At 58.4% G+C, this 11,662-nt stretch overlaps 6 protein-coding genes across 6 annotated transcripts; 3 read left to right on the top strand and 3 right to left on the bottom strand.

Moving 5' to 3' along the window:
* Positions 1-431: 431 nt before the first annotated feature.
* On the bottom strand, positions 432-1,345 carry SPRG_04167 (hypothetical protein; the record flags this gene model as incomplete). The annotated part of the gene is made up of 1 exon (XM_012342773.1): positions 432-1,345. The coding sequence occupies one exon, from the start codon at positions 1,343-1,345 to the stop codon at positions 494-496; it is 852 nt and encodes a 283-aa protein (XP_012198163.1). The 3' UTR covers positions 432-493.
* A 1,281-nt stretch (positions 1,346-2,626) lies between these two features.
* SPRG_04166 (hypothetical protein) lies at positions 2,627-4,651 on the top strand. The gene is made up of 10 exons (XM_012342772.1): positions 2,627-2,886; positions 2,939-3,262; positions 3,315-3,347; positions 3,393-3,497; positions 3,548-3,724; positions 3,767-3,833; positions 3,881-3,993; positions 4,039-4,092; positions 4,137-4,303; positions 4,346-4,651. Exons 1-10 carry the CDS (start codon positions 2,650-2,652, stop codon positions 4,620-4,622), a joined length of 1,554 nt encoding a protein of 517 aa, XP_012198162.1. The 5' UTR covers positions 2,627-2,649; the 3' UTR covers positions 4,623-4,651.
* A 612-nt stretch (positions 4,652-5,263) lies between these two features.
* Positions 5,264-6,891, top strand: SPRG_04165 (hypothetical protein; the record flags this gene model as incomplete). The annotated part of the gene is made up of 7 exons (XM_012342771.1): positions 5,264-5,328; positions 5,379-5,508; positions 5,552-5,606; positions 5,650-5,689; positions 5,737-5,803; positions 5,851-6,154; positions 6,374-6,891. The coding sequence occupies 7 exons, from the start codon at positions 5,264-5,266 to the stop codon at positions 6,889-6,891; spliced, it is 1,179 nt and encodes a 392-aa protein (XP_012198161.1).
* A 115-nt stretch (positions 6,892-7,006) lies between these two features.
* On the bottom strand, positions 7,007-7,878 carry SPRG_04164 (hypothetical protein; the record flags this gene model as incomplete). Its single annotated transcript, XM_012342770.1, has 4 exons — positions 7,470-7,878; positions 7,316-7,417; positions 7,170-7,271; positions 7,007-7,125 (listed from the first exon to the last, which is right to left on the bottom strand). Exons 1-4 carry the CDS (start codon positions 7,816-7,818, stop codon positions 7,007-7,009), a joined length of 672 nt encoding a protein of 223 aa, XP_012198160.1. The 5' UTR covers positions 7,819-7,878.
* A 95-nt stretch (positions 7,879-7,973) lies between these two features.
* On the top strand, positions 7,974-10,164 carry SPRG_04163 (hypothetical protein). The gene is made up of 10 exons (XM_012342769.1): positions 7,974-8,052; positions 8,107-8,484; positions 8,535-8,714; positions 8,765-8,836; positions 8,889-9,008; positions 9,057-9,257; positions 9,303-9,368; positions 9,406-9,691; positions 9,738-9,835; positions 9,881-10,164. The coding sequence occupies exons 1-10, from the start codon at positions 8,014-8,016 to the stop codon at positions 10,103-10,105; spliced, it is 1,665 nt and encodes a 554-aa protein (XP_012198159.1). The 5' UTR covers positions 7,974-8,013; the 3' UTR covers positions 10,106-10,164.
* On the bottom strand, positions 10,101-11,620 carry SPRG_04162 (hypothetical protein). The gene is made up of 2 exons (XM_012342768.1): positions 10,691-11,620; positions 10,101-10,641 (listed from the first exon to the last, which is right to left on the bottom strand). The coding sequence occupies exons 1-2, from the start codon at positions 11,584-11,586 to the stop codon at positions 10,170-10,172; spliced, it is 1,368 nt and encodes a 455-aa protein (XP_012198158.1). The 5' UTR covers positions 11,587-11,620; the 3' UTR covers positions 10,101-10,169.
* Between the last annotated feature and the right edge of the window lie 42 nt (positions 11,621-11,662).

Raw genomic sequence — 11,662 nt, 5'->3', positions numbered from 1 at the left:
TTATGGTTCGACTGACACTGTGAGCTTCACGCACGGGCTGTGAAGGGCCAAACGACAAACGAAGTCACAGCCCGTGCGTGAAGCTCACAGTGTCAGTCGAACCATAATTTCGCTACTTCTCACGCATGTCTTGAACGCAGGTTGGGGCATGGGTTGATGATGGCCTTTGCTGGCTCCTCTCTGACCTAGCTGGTTCTTCTCTGACCTAGCTCTCTGACTGGGAGTTCAATAAGAACGTCGGGCCAGGTAGGTTGCAAACTGGAGGTCGGTCCTGTCGTTTAATAAAGGTCCCAGGGAGACTGGAGTCTTCTCTACAGACCCAAGTCGACGACTTCCACAGCAAATTTTACCATTCTTCTGTCGACAGCAACGAGTGAGTATTCGATAATTCGACCATGATACACGCGTACGCGATGAAAAAAGCAAAAGCATCATGTTGTATTCTTACTCAAGTTTCGAGTTCAGAATCGTAATATAGGGAAGGACGCTGCACTTACTGAAGCGCTGCAGCAGCCGTCAAGGCGATGGCGGCCATAGCAATACCAGCCGAAGCCGCACCAGATGCCTTCGTAGCCGCAGGGACCGTCGTCGCAGCCGCCGCCTTGGAGCCAGCAGCAGCAGCCGTCGTAGCGGCGGGAGTGGCCGTCGACGTGCTGTTGTTGCCCGCAGCAGGAGTCGCCGCGGCAGCCGCCAAAGCAGCAAGTGCCTTGTCCATGGGCGTCGTGGCGAGCGTGCTGAGCGGGACACCACCGAGCGTGCACGTGGGCGTGACGCTGCCAGCGACCTTCTGGAGCGTGCCAGTGTAAAGCGTCTGGCAGTTGTCGCTCTTGACAAGAGCCGCCGCCTGCGTCGAGGTCGGGAGCGGGCCCGTGATCAAGCTGGCAAGCTGGTAGCCCGTGTCGGTCGAGCAGAGCGGGTAGCTGGGCGACGCGAGGACCGGGGCAAACTTCTCCGTGAGTACAGCCGGGTCACAGACCGGGATTGCAGCCGCCGGCGCCGCCGCAGCCGCCAAGGCAGCGAGCGCCTTGTCCATGGGCGTCACGGCAATCACGCTGAGCTCGACGCCACCGAGGGTGCACGACGGGGTAACGCTGCCGGCAACCTTCTGGAGCGGGCCGGTGTAGAGCGTCTGGCAGTTGTCGCTCTTGACGAGCGCCGCCGCCTGCGTTGAGGTCGGGAGCGGGCCCGTGAGGAGGCTAGCGAGCTGGTAACCCGTGTCGGCCGAGCAGAGCGGGTAGCTCGACGATGTGAGCACGGGCGCAAACTTCTCCGTCAAGACGGCGATATCGCACGGGCCGGCAGCGGCCGACGCGACGGCAACGGCGAGGATGGTCGAGAACTTCATGGTCTAGTCTTGGTGGAGGCGATGGAAATCGGAAAATGAACTGCAGCAGGAGACGTGGAGATCTTCTTGCGTGGATCACCGACATACACTCTGAGCGCCCATCTACATCTGGTACAACACATGTTGGCACCGCCAGAGGTGCCTGGACCGAAGGTCGCCGAAGCACGAGCAGCCTCGGTGGTCGACTGGTGAAGTCGACTTTTCACGCGTGTGTCCGTCGGCGAGATCCTATATCCTGTCCACGACAAGCGCGTGTCGAACGTGTGTGTCGACGATCGGTGTCCCCATTCATTGCCGCCGACGCTCTGTGGCTGTACTCCCTCTCGACAGCTCGTCGATGAGAGCGGTTCTGCACTCTGGACGGGTCCGTGTTATGTAGACTCGTTTAGATGGCATTCCAGTACGAGCCTCAGACAGTGCAAATACCGGCACGCGCGTCGTGTTGTACATCAAGTTTATACGCGGAGCAGGGACGCTGCGGGCGATCTTCGGTCGACGACACCGACGCTCACTAGTCGCTCGATCGCTGGACTGTGGCTATAGCTCAGTGGAACGTGCCAGTACACGTAATGTGTGCCAGACTGATGACGGGACGTGCATGAATCATGATCGATACCATGAAAAATGGCCATAAACTATTTTTTGCGGCTACAAACGTACGAGCAAGGCACTTCGCGTCGCAACATCAAGCAGCTGTGGACAGAGTCGGTGCCATTGGAATTGCTCGGTCGTTTGTTTAGTACTCGAAGTCAACTTGTGCAACTTGTGTGGTACAGCGACAAGAAGTTGGGCATATGCAGAAGCTGTGACCATGCCAAACTCTCGAATGGCAACCGACAAAATGCAGCATCCGGGGTCGATATGTGATGTCGATGATGGCAGTCGATTTGAACAGGGAACAATGGTGGTCGGTCGCATTAGACGTGGTGGTAATCGTACACGATAGCTGCTTGATGACCGGTGACACTGCGCGCGGCTAATAGGACCCTCGACGCATCCATGCACTATGCCGCAATGCGCTGAGCAGCATCGCTGGATAAAAGTTGACCGCGGTGGTCGTTCCTGCTAGTGCACAGTTGAATGCTTGCATAGGATGTAAGAGAGCGAAACGTTTAATGTGCATGTCAATGCGAGCTCGATCGACTAGGTGAGTACCGCTCGTGTTCCCCGAAACTCTCCATCGCGGAAGAATTCACACAACGCAGACATGAACGGGCGGCAGACGCGCCGACGCGATGACGTTGCTTGCAGCATGAAACGCTAGCAGTTATTTTCGGTTGTCGGCCCGTGGCGGTGTCGCCCGCATGAAGCGGCACCTCGTCCTGAAGCTCGAGTCCACGTACTCGCGGCGACCGCACTTGCTCGAGTCCTTTGAGGCGCCGCCCATCTCGGATGCCAATGTGCTGCTTTCGCCCCGGACTGTCCAGCGCCAATTGGCCGAGCTCGCGGGGCTTCGTCAGCGCGTCTCGGCACTCGAAGAACTCCTCTCGAGCCAGGAAGTCGGACCTGCGAAGAGCCTTCCGCAGCTCAACCCTCTCTCCGTGCGCGTTTATACCTATAAGAACTACATGCCAATGTGATTGCATTGCTTAGGCGCAGCCCGTGCTCCATGCGAGCCAGTCGACCACGGACCTGCCGCCGAAAATGGCGGCGAGTGTATCGCGCACAACGACGGCGCCGGCGCTCTTCCCGCTCTTCCCGGTCGAGACCAAGCCCGAGGCGGCACCGCCCGATCCTGTCGCTCCCGGCATAGACCCGGCGCACCACATTTTTGCGGATTCTCGGGCGCCCGACGGTATCACGACCAAGTTTATGACAGACCAGGACGGCACGATGACCGTCGTGACGTCACATCGCGCGCAGCTCTACGCGACGATCCAAGCCATCACCAAGCGCATTCTACTCAAGGACGAGCAGGTATGACAGTCCGTGCATGGTCTCACAGGCAAACGACTCAGTGCTTATATAGATCTTTCGATTGAAGAAAATGGTCGATGCCGAGGTACGTGGCAGGACACGTTTGTACGCACTTATCTGTCTCGACTAGTTTGGCGATGTGATCCAAGTCCTCCAAGAGCTCGAGCACGAGCTGGACCCGGTCGTGCTTGAAGCACGCATTCTCCATTTGCTCCAAACGGGCTCGCCTTCCAAGGTAGTACCACACACCATCCTACTGTCTCAGAGCTCAACTCGGCTTAGCAGTTTATGATGGCGGCGCCACCGTCGTTCGACGCATCAGAAGTGCCGTACCCACTGGCCAAGATCGCGCAGGCACTCGCGGGCATCGCCAAAGACCAAGAAGTCGTCGTCCTCGTCTCCAGCGGCGCGTACAACCCCGTGCACATGCTCCACTTGCGCGCGTTTTACGTCGCCCGCCAAGTACGTGGCACCTGCACGCTATGTTTCTACTATGAACCGTAGCACATTGAGAGCAACTACAAGTTTCCGGTCGTCGGCGCCATCATCTCGCCGTGCCACGACACCTACGGTACCCACGACAACAATGTCGATACGTCCCATACAGACGGACTGCAGTGCGCACCAAGAACCGTCGCAAGCCGCGCGAAATGATCCCAAAGTCCCACCGGTTGGGGATGCTCGAAGCTGCGACGGCCACGTCGTCGTGGATCGAAGTCGACAAGTGGGAGGTCCTGTCGTCGTCTTCCAATCTCGACGCCAATACGGGGGCGTAGATTACACGGCGCCGCGTGCTCGACTACCTCAGCACCCTTACGCACGTGCGCGAGGTATGTACTGGTGATCTCTACGTTGGGCTACTTCTGGATTCTAGATCTGCGAAGCCCAGTTTCCAGAGTACAAGTTTCGCGTCTTGTACGTCTGCGGCGTGAACACGATCGTCAAGCTAAGCCACACGGCACTCCGTGACGAAGGCTTTGGCTGCATCGCCGTGTGCCGCCCCAACCAAACCGCAATGCTCATGAAGCATCTCGGCGCCAAGTACGCCAGGAGTGACATCAGCAAAGTACGACATGCTTCTAGGTGGACCAAGACGGCGATCGTTGTCGAGGACATGGGCGTCTTGACGTGTGAGCTCGAGCGCGCCACGTCGTTCCGCGTCCGCAAGTCGCTCATACAGAACGAAGCGTGTGCGTCGATGGTGGGCAAGCACGTGAGCGACTACTTGGTCCAGCATCGCATTGGCGACAAGATCGCGGGGCGCGAGCCGTGGACTGCCGAGGACCGTCTCTGGCGACCCAAAGACCTCCCGTACGTCGAGTACATTGATATGGAGATCCAGGCTGGTCGGTCGCACTAAGATCTACGACTAAGAATCCATCGGTCCAGCGTATCTTGTGATTGGCTGGAAAAATAGATCCCTCATACCACCGAGAAAGGCAGCACGAGAAACTGCGATCACCTTCGACGGGATCGGCAACAACGTTCAGGACGCGGCAGATGTCTCGTCATCTCCCAGACAATAATGACATGTGCACACACGCTGAAGGACCGCGTGTTGGCAACATAAGTAGAGCATTGGGCATTCTTCCTTGTAGTACATGGCATCTGGCGACGGTCACGGGCAAGATCGCACGCATTGTCGAGGTGACGGCGGGTTCAAGGAGTACCATACGGAGAAATGTGTGGGGCAATTGCGTGCACGTCGTCCACGCTCGAGTGTTAGGATGCGAGTTATAACGCGATCGAAGGACAAGCGGCAACGATCTGCGCTCGAGCGTATCGACGGCGGCGGTGTCGCTTCGTACAGTACGCCAAGTCGTCCTCGTCGTCTTCGCGGGCGGATCGCGGAGGGTCAAATGGACCAATCAAACACCTCCAAGTGCTGTGATTGGCTACAATTTGGAAATATAGAATCCACCCAGACAGGACGTTTAAACGCGGTATCTTGCCGTCTTCTTCACTCAGAATTCGTTTTACCGACCGGTCAAGAGGAGACCCATGGGCAACAGCGCCGGCAAGACCCGCCAGAACAAGGAGCTTGAGCGCTACACACGGCCGACGGGGTACGTGGCCGCAGCATCCTACGCTCATGATGCGATGATGGCATGGCTAGCCTCTACAAGTCGTGCCCATGGGACCACAAGGTCGTGCGCAAGATGATCTTCGAGCGCAAGCTGGCGCCGCGGTACCCAGGCAGCGACGCGCGCCAATCCGGCTCGTACGAGTGTCCAATCTGCTTTCTCGTATGCTGCATTTGAGGCGCCTTGGGCTCATGACGATGGATAGCACTACCCGAGCACGTTGAACCAAAGCGCCTGCTGCAAGCAAGCGATATGCTCGGGTACCCTCATGCATACTGGTCGACGTAGCTCAAATCCGCGTAGAGTGCGTCTTGCAGACCAAGCCGCCCAACAAGGTTGTGAGGTACCGCTGCTTGGCAATAAGAATGGCGTGGCTGACACGACGTACAGCTGCCCCTTTTGCAACAACGACAACTTCAAGACACACTTCGCCATTGGCGCGTCCGGTCGATTGCAAGTACTGCCTTTTACATCGTCAAGCAGCTAGTGATGGTTGACGGGTAGGGAACCAAATGGCAGCACGCCGATTCGGACTGCACCGACCAAAGCAGCTCGGAGGCGTCGGCGACAAACGAAGTTGAAGTCCAATTCGCATCGGTGGAGGACCGGCAGCGCCTCCAAGCCGAAGTCGCAGCGCAAATCCGCGAGTCCGATCTTGGTCAGCATGTGGCTGTCGTGCGGCGAGCACCAGCGGCCAGTCGCAGCGACGCCGCCTCCTTGGCGCGCATGGAAGAGCTCTTGATCCTCGAGGCGATCCGGCGATCCATGCTCGATTGTGAGACGCGTCGCCCGGAGCCGCGTCGTCTGCGTGCGACCCCATTGTCGGAAGCCCACGCGACGCTGCTCTGAGTCCCATTTTTATCGTAGCGTATTATAAACTTTGTGTCTAGTCTTTTGCAATGGCACGAGCCCTTACCAGCGCAGTCACCGTGCCAGAAGGTCGCTAGTTGGCCATGAGGGTGCTGTCGAAAAGACACACACTATTTCACGCACTTGTTACATCGAAATAGAGTGTACCTTTCAATAGGTATGGCGACGTCCATTCCCCGGTACCGGCAGCCCAACCCGCGCTTCGGGAAGGAGGTGCGTCCGAGGGCGTATACCGTCAGCGACGAGTCCAAGTACCTCGTGCTGCGCAACGTGCCAGCGCTTGGCGCGAGCGACGAGCTCATCGCTCGTTTCAGCAAGTACGGGACCATTGAAGAGCACCGGATGCTCGACGACCACGACGACGCGACGGAGTTCCTTGACGTTGTCTGGCTGCGCTACGCGACGACTGACCACGCGCGCCGGGCCAAGACGCTGGGCGTGCGTGAGCCCTTCTACGGCAACATCCTCACGATCGTGTATGCGCCCGAAGACGAGACACCGAGCGAAACACGGACCAAGCTCGACGAGCGTCGGGCGCTGCTCCAGCAGCGGTACGAACGGACACTCGCACCACGCCCAATCGAGGCGGCCATCGGACCAAGTATGCCATTCACAGAGACGCGCCGACGCGAGCCCGAGACAAAGCCGCCGCCGGCCCAGCGACGACGCATCTAATTAGTGTAGGCGGATGTATCGATATATATATATATATGAACGTGTTTCGCGTTATCTTCCTTACAAAGAGTTCGCATACGTAGAGACTAGCAAGGATGTATCGATGTAGTATGTATTAGACCAAGCTCTTGTAGCGCTGCCGCATGGCCCGGACAAAGGCCGACATGTTGCCGGTTTGGTTGAGCTGGTCGAGCAGCATCGGAGCGTCGGCCACGTCCGGAATGCAGTGTTCGACTAGAGAGGGACACATGAGGCGCGCACGAGTAGGCGCCACTTACCAGCAAACACATCTTGGCGCTCGTGCATGCGCAACGCAAATGAAAACTCGCGCTCCGGGTTTTGCGGGTCGATCTGCGTAAAGACAAAGCCGAGGTTGTTCTCTACCGGACTCTCTACATGAGAAAGCACGAACGCCGGCGCGTACCTCCTTTGCGGTCAATGACGAGGCCGAGCTTCTGGTACATGTGGATGCCCTTCATGAGCTCGTCCACCACCGTTTGGTGAGCCTGCGTCATGCGCGCGCTCTCTACGTAATTGCGGGCCATCGATTGATCGGTACGGGATACTGCACAACGCACCTTCGTTCACCTTGGCCACGTTGCCCAGATGCAGCGCTTCGCGCGACTTAAGGCCTGCAAGAACGGGCTCAACCTTGAGCACTTGGGCCTGCAGCCCTCGGAGCTCGTGTTCTCGGCCATGGATTGACCGCTTCTGCTGTTCGCGGTTCGCTTCCGCGGTCTTGGCGCTGGCTTGCAGCGACGTCTGGCGCTCTTGCAGCTGGCGCAGCTCCTGCTCATCCTTGGCAACCTCGCTCACGCAGGCGCGCTGGGCGTCTTCGATGCGGCGCTTCTCGGCCTCGGTCCATGTCGCCAGCGCGCGGTCGACGCCTTCGAGGTGCTGGTCGAGCGGAAGATCGAGGTGGTCCATCGTCACCAGCGTTTGAAATGCACACGGTATATGGAGCCTTGGGCACAGGTTAAAGCGTAGGATTGGTTGAAAAGTGTTGCTATAGAATAGATTGAGGCCAATTGGATGCCGTTCTGCACGGAAATTCATCGGGTTTTGGCCAATCCGATGCGTTATCTCTTTGCCACTGCTTTCTTGCAACTTCGAAGCGACAGCATGCGACGGACGGCCTGCGAGCTGGCAACCTTTGCGCAGGTAGACGCCTGCCATGGCCGTCATGGATGAGGCCAAAAGGTCCTATGCATGTAGGGTGAGATCGCCTACTTCCATCGCAAGAGCGATGCGACCGCGCGCCTCGGTGAGCTCGCCAAGCGCGTGACGAGCGAAGCGGCCGACGACCACATCGCTACGGACGAGCTCGAAGAGAAGGTGCACACGATCCTCGAGCTGGCGATTCAGCGCGTGGCCGAAAAGATGGCATGGGACCTCCACCGCAAGCGCGACGCGACGCTCGAGTCGGTCGGGATCCCGGCGCTGCTCGATCTCTGCACGGATGGTGCCACACGCGGCTACCTCATGCTCAACGCGCCCTACAAGATCCTCGAAGACCTCGTGGACTGCCAGACCATCGTTGTCTGCGAGCAGCTCTGGGGTCTTCTCGAGAGCCGCCGCAGCCGCCTCACGACCGTACGTTCCATCCTCTGCAGCAATCCATGATGGGTGTTGCGTGCATGTAGACCGACTTTATCCAAGCGGGCAAGAACAGCAAGGCGTCGCTCTGCTTGCTGCGCATGTGCAATGCGCTCCTCCGACGACTCTCCAAGACGCACAACACGGTCTTCTGCGGCCGCATCCTCATGTTCCTCGCCTACACTTTCTCGCTCTCGGAGCGTTCGGGCGTCAACCTCCTCGGCCGCGTACGCCTTGTGCGGTCAACAATGGATGCTCACATCTCCTCTTTGGCTAGTTTAACACGAGCAACGTCACCAAGTACCAGACCGAAGCGGAATTTGAAGCGTCCATGGAACAGGTCCGCAACGTCCATATATCGTTCGTGTCAAAGAGGCTCAAGCCACTTCTAAATGCATCAGGCGCCGCTGGAAGAAGCGACCAAAACAAGCTACGCGCTCTACAAGGTGTTTTGGGACATCCAGCGCTTCCTGAGCAACCCGACGATCGTTGCCGACAGCGATGCCGAGTGGACGACGCTCGTACGTTGCACACAACGGCTGAGCGATTGCGATCTGACCCTGATCTAGTTTCAACAGCTCGACGACGTGCTCTCGGCGTTCGAGTCGAACCCGTTCTCGGACGAAGACATTGACCGTGCGCGGGAGCTGCAATCCCAGTCCGAGGACGATGAGAAGGATCACTTTTTCCAGACCAAATACTTGACCAACAGCCGACTCTTTCACTTGCAGCTGCGCGATCCCGTCCTTCGCGAGTGCATGCTCACGCAGGTATTGCAACGCAGTACATTGCAAATTGCGAGTCAGTGGCCCTAGTTGTTGATCCTCTTTGGGCATCTCGAACGGTCCAAAGTCCCCGCTGCAGCCAGCAAGGTACGTCGTGTATACTCCAAGGCATGGGATTGAACCCACGCGGTAGACGTCGCTGGAAGATTGCTTTGACCGTGTTTTCCGCCTCTTGGAGAAGAACGTCAACGGCCAACAGTACAGCGCGATGCTGACGGAGGTGCTCGAGCGCGAGCGCAACTACGTTGCATGGAAGCTCGAAAAGTGCCCCAAGTTTGAGCGGCGTCCCGACCCTGCGGATGCGAGTGACGGTGACATCCCGCCACCAAAGCGCCCGAAGGTGAGCCGTGCTCCGACGATTGCGGACGGGATCTTCAAGGAAGACGATCTGCTGCAGAGTGTCCTCGGGGCTGACCGCGGTAGGCTCCAGTGTCTGCAATGCCTGCGTTGAACCTCACATTGTAGCAACGTGCAAACCGCTCAAGGAGTTTACGGACCAGTTTGAGATGGCATGGGACCCCGAAAATGGCATCGAGCGAGCGTACTGGCCCGACAACGACAAGGTGCGCGGCGCCATGAAGCTGTTGAAGCTCAACTGTCGGTGGTAGATGATTTGCTGGAAGACCATGCGCAGCTGCATGCGAACGCAGATCGTGCACTTGGACAAGGCCGTCGACGGTGTCTCGGCCATCGTCAAGAGTGTTTTGGGCAAGCCGGCAGAGACGCCGGTTGAGATCGAAGCGTCGCCGCTGCCGTCGCCTGATGTTGACGACGAGACCAAGAAGGAAGACGATCCGATGGGCGATGAGGCCCCCGTCGACGCCGCAGAATAACAGGCTCACCTTAACACACACGTAGCTCATTTTTCAACGCACACAATTACAAACAACCAAAACCCTATTCCTTGACCCATGTGCGGCTAGACGCGACGCGAAACTGCGGCGTCTGCGCGGCGCCAATGCAGCGCAGGCGGCCGTCGCCTGCCTCGATGAAAAAGCCGATTTCGAGGAAGTGCGTATGGTTCTTCTGCATCTGCGCGTTGCCGCCGTGGAAGCCGTAGTGCCACGACAGCGTGCGCTCGGACGGGCGGATCTCGTACACGACGTGCGTCGGCGATACGAACTCAACCGGCTTTGTTTGCATCCACATCTCCTTGGGCGACTCTTTGGATCGGAGGTGGTCCGTGATCATGCGCGCGTCGATTTCCATGCCGGCCCGGAGCGGTGGCGCGGTATCCATTGCGCTCCGAAAACGGGCAAAGCCCAGAATGCGGGGCCGCGTCTCGGTGTTGAAGTGGACTTGAAGCCGAAGGAGGTCGCCACAAAAGCTCGTCGTTGTGTGCGCCCCGCGCTTGCACTGCGGAAAACACCTAGCACGTGTGATTTAGCACCCTTTGTTCCTTCCCGATCGTACAGTACCGCATGTTGCGAATCCCGCCCTTCTTGTTGTTGCGGTAGTAGAGCGACTTGAAGGCGAGCGGGATGCCATGGCCGTCAATGAACGTCGCCATCGTGATCGATGGCACAATCGCCGCGTTCTCGGGCACGCCGCTGTCGTGGTACTCGATCATGCCAACGTAGCTGTAGAGACTGCAGTGCGACTCGGGCTCGGTCTCGCAGTCTTCCATATCGAGCAGTGCAAACTCGAGGCACTCTTCGTACGAGATCGAACACACTTCGTCGCTGGACGTAGGGCTCGCGCTGCCGAGGATCGGGTCGAACGCGGACGAGTCGAGGTGCGGCACGTCGTTCGGGACCGGAATGAGCGTGAACGTTGCCTTTTGCAGCGTCAACGTCGGACAACCGAGCTTGAGCTCGGCGTTGTTGGCGCAGCACATCCACGAGATGCACGCTTGGAGGGATGGAAAGTGGCAGACAATGCCGCAGAAAAAGTCAGCCTTGCACGCGGCGACGCCTGCGTCAGCGTACGTGCGCGCTTGGCCGCCAAAGACACCTTCAACTTCAGCCACGCTCTGCTCGACGAGCATTTTGTAGGCGTCCACGTGCGCCCAGGGCACGACGTTGGTCATGACGAGCTGCACTGCAAAGCCGTTGCCGTCGCTACCCGCATGCAAGTGGTGGTACGCTAGTAAGTCTTGCGTCAAGAACGCTTGGCGCACACAGAGGTCGCGCATGGCCTTGGTGCCATGCGTGTAGCAGCCGAGACAGACGATGCTCGGTATGTCGTCGGCGACCGAGGTCGGGCTGCTTACGATGTTATTGTACTTCTCTGCGTACGCCCGCGAGACGGCCACGTGCAGCGGCGCGGCAGGCTCGAGCGCCACGTCGAGAAAGAGGTCGCGCTGGTCGTCCATTTTGGATTGTACGCAGTCGGCAAGCTCGCGAACCATGGAAGATCTCGAAAATGAAAAAACATCGAAACCGGACGCT

The sequence above is a fragment of the Saprolegnia parasitica genome (assembly GCF_000151545.1).
Source record: "Saprolegnia parasitica CBS 223.65 unplaced genomic scaffold supercont2.11, whole genome shotgun sequence".
In the NCBI taxonomy this organism is placed as follows: Eukaryota; Oomycota; class Saprolegniomycetes; order Saprolegniales; family Saprolegniaceae; genus Saprolegnia; species Saprolegnia parasitica.
Note: the sequence above shows the minus strand (reverse complement) of the source record. Positions and strands in the feature narration are given on the sequence as shown.

Coding starts and splice junctions, on each gene's coding strand:
- SPRG_04166 (XM_012342772.1), top strand. CDS start 2,650: ATGAAGCGGCACCTCGTCCTGAAGCTCGAGTCCACGTACTCGCGGCGA. Junction 3,498..3,547: donor AAACGGGCTCGCCTTCCAAG/GTAGTACCACAC, acceptor TCGGCTTAGCAG/TTTATGATGGCGGCGCCACC. Junction 3,725..3,766: donor CGTTTTACGTCGCCCGCCAA/GTACGTGGCACC, acceptor TATGAACCGTAG/CACATTGAGAGCAACTACAA.
- SPRG_04163 (XM_012342769.1), top strand. CDS start 8,014: ATGCGACGGACGGCCTGCGAGCTGGCAACCTTTGCGCAG. Junction 9,692..9,737: donor TGTCCTCGGGGCTGACCGCG/GTAGGCTCCAGT, acceptor CTCACATTGTAG/CAACGTGCAAACCGCTCAAG. Junction 9,836..9,880: donor ACTGGCCCGACAACGACAAG/GTGCGCGGCGCC, acceptor TGTCGGTGGTAG/ATGATTTGCTGGAAGACCAT.
- SPRG_04162 (XM_012342768.1), bottom strand. CDS start 11,586: ATGGACGACCAGCGCGACCTCTTTCTCGACGTGGCGCTCGAGCCTGCC. Junction 10,642..10,690: donor GGCGGGATTCGCAACATGCG/GTACTGTACGAT, acceptor CACACGTGCTAG/GTGTTTTCCGCAGTGCAAGC.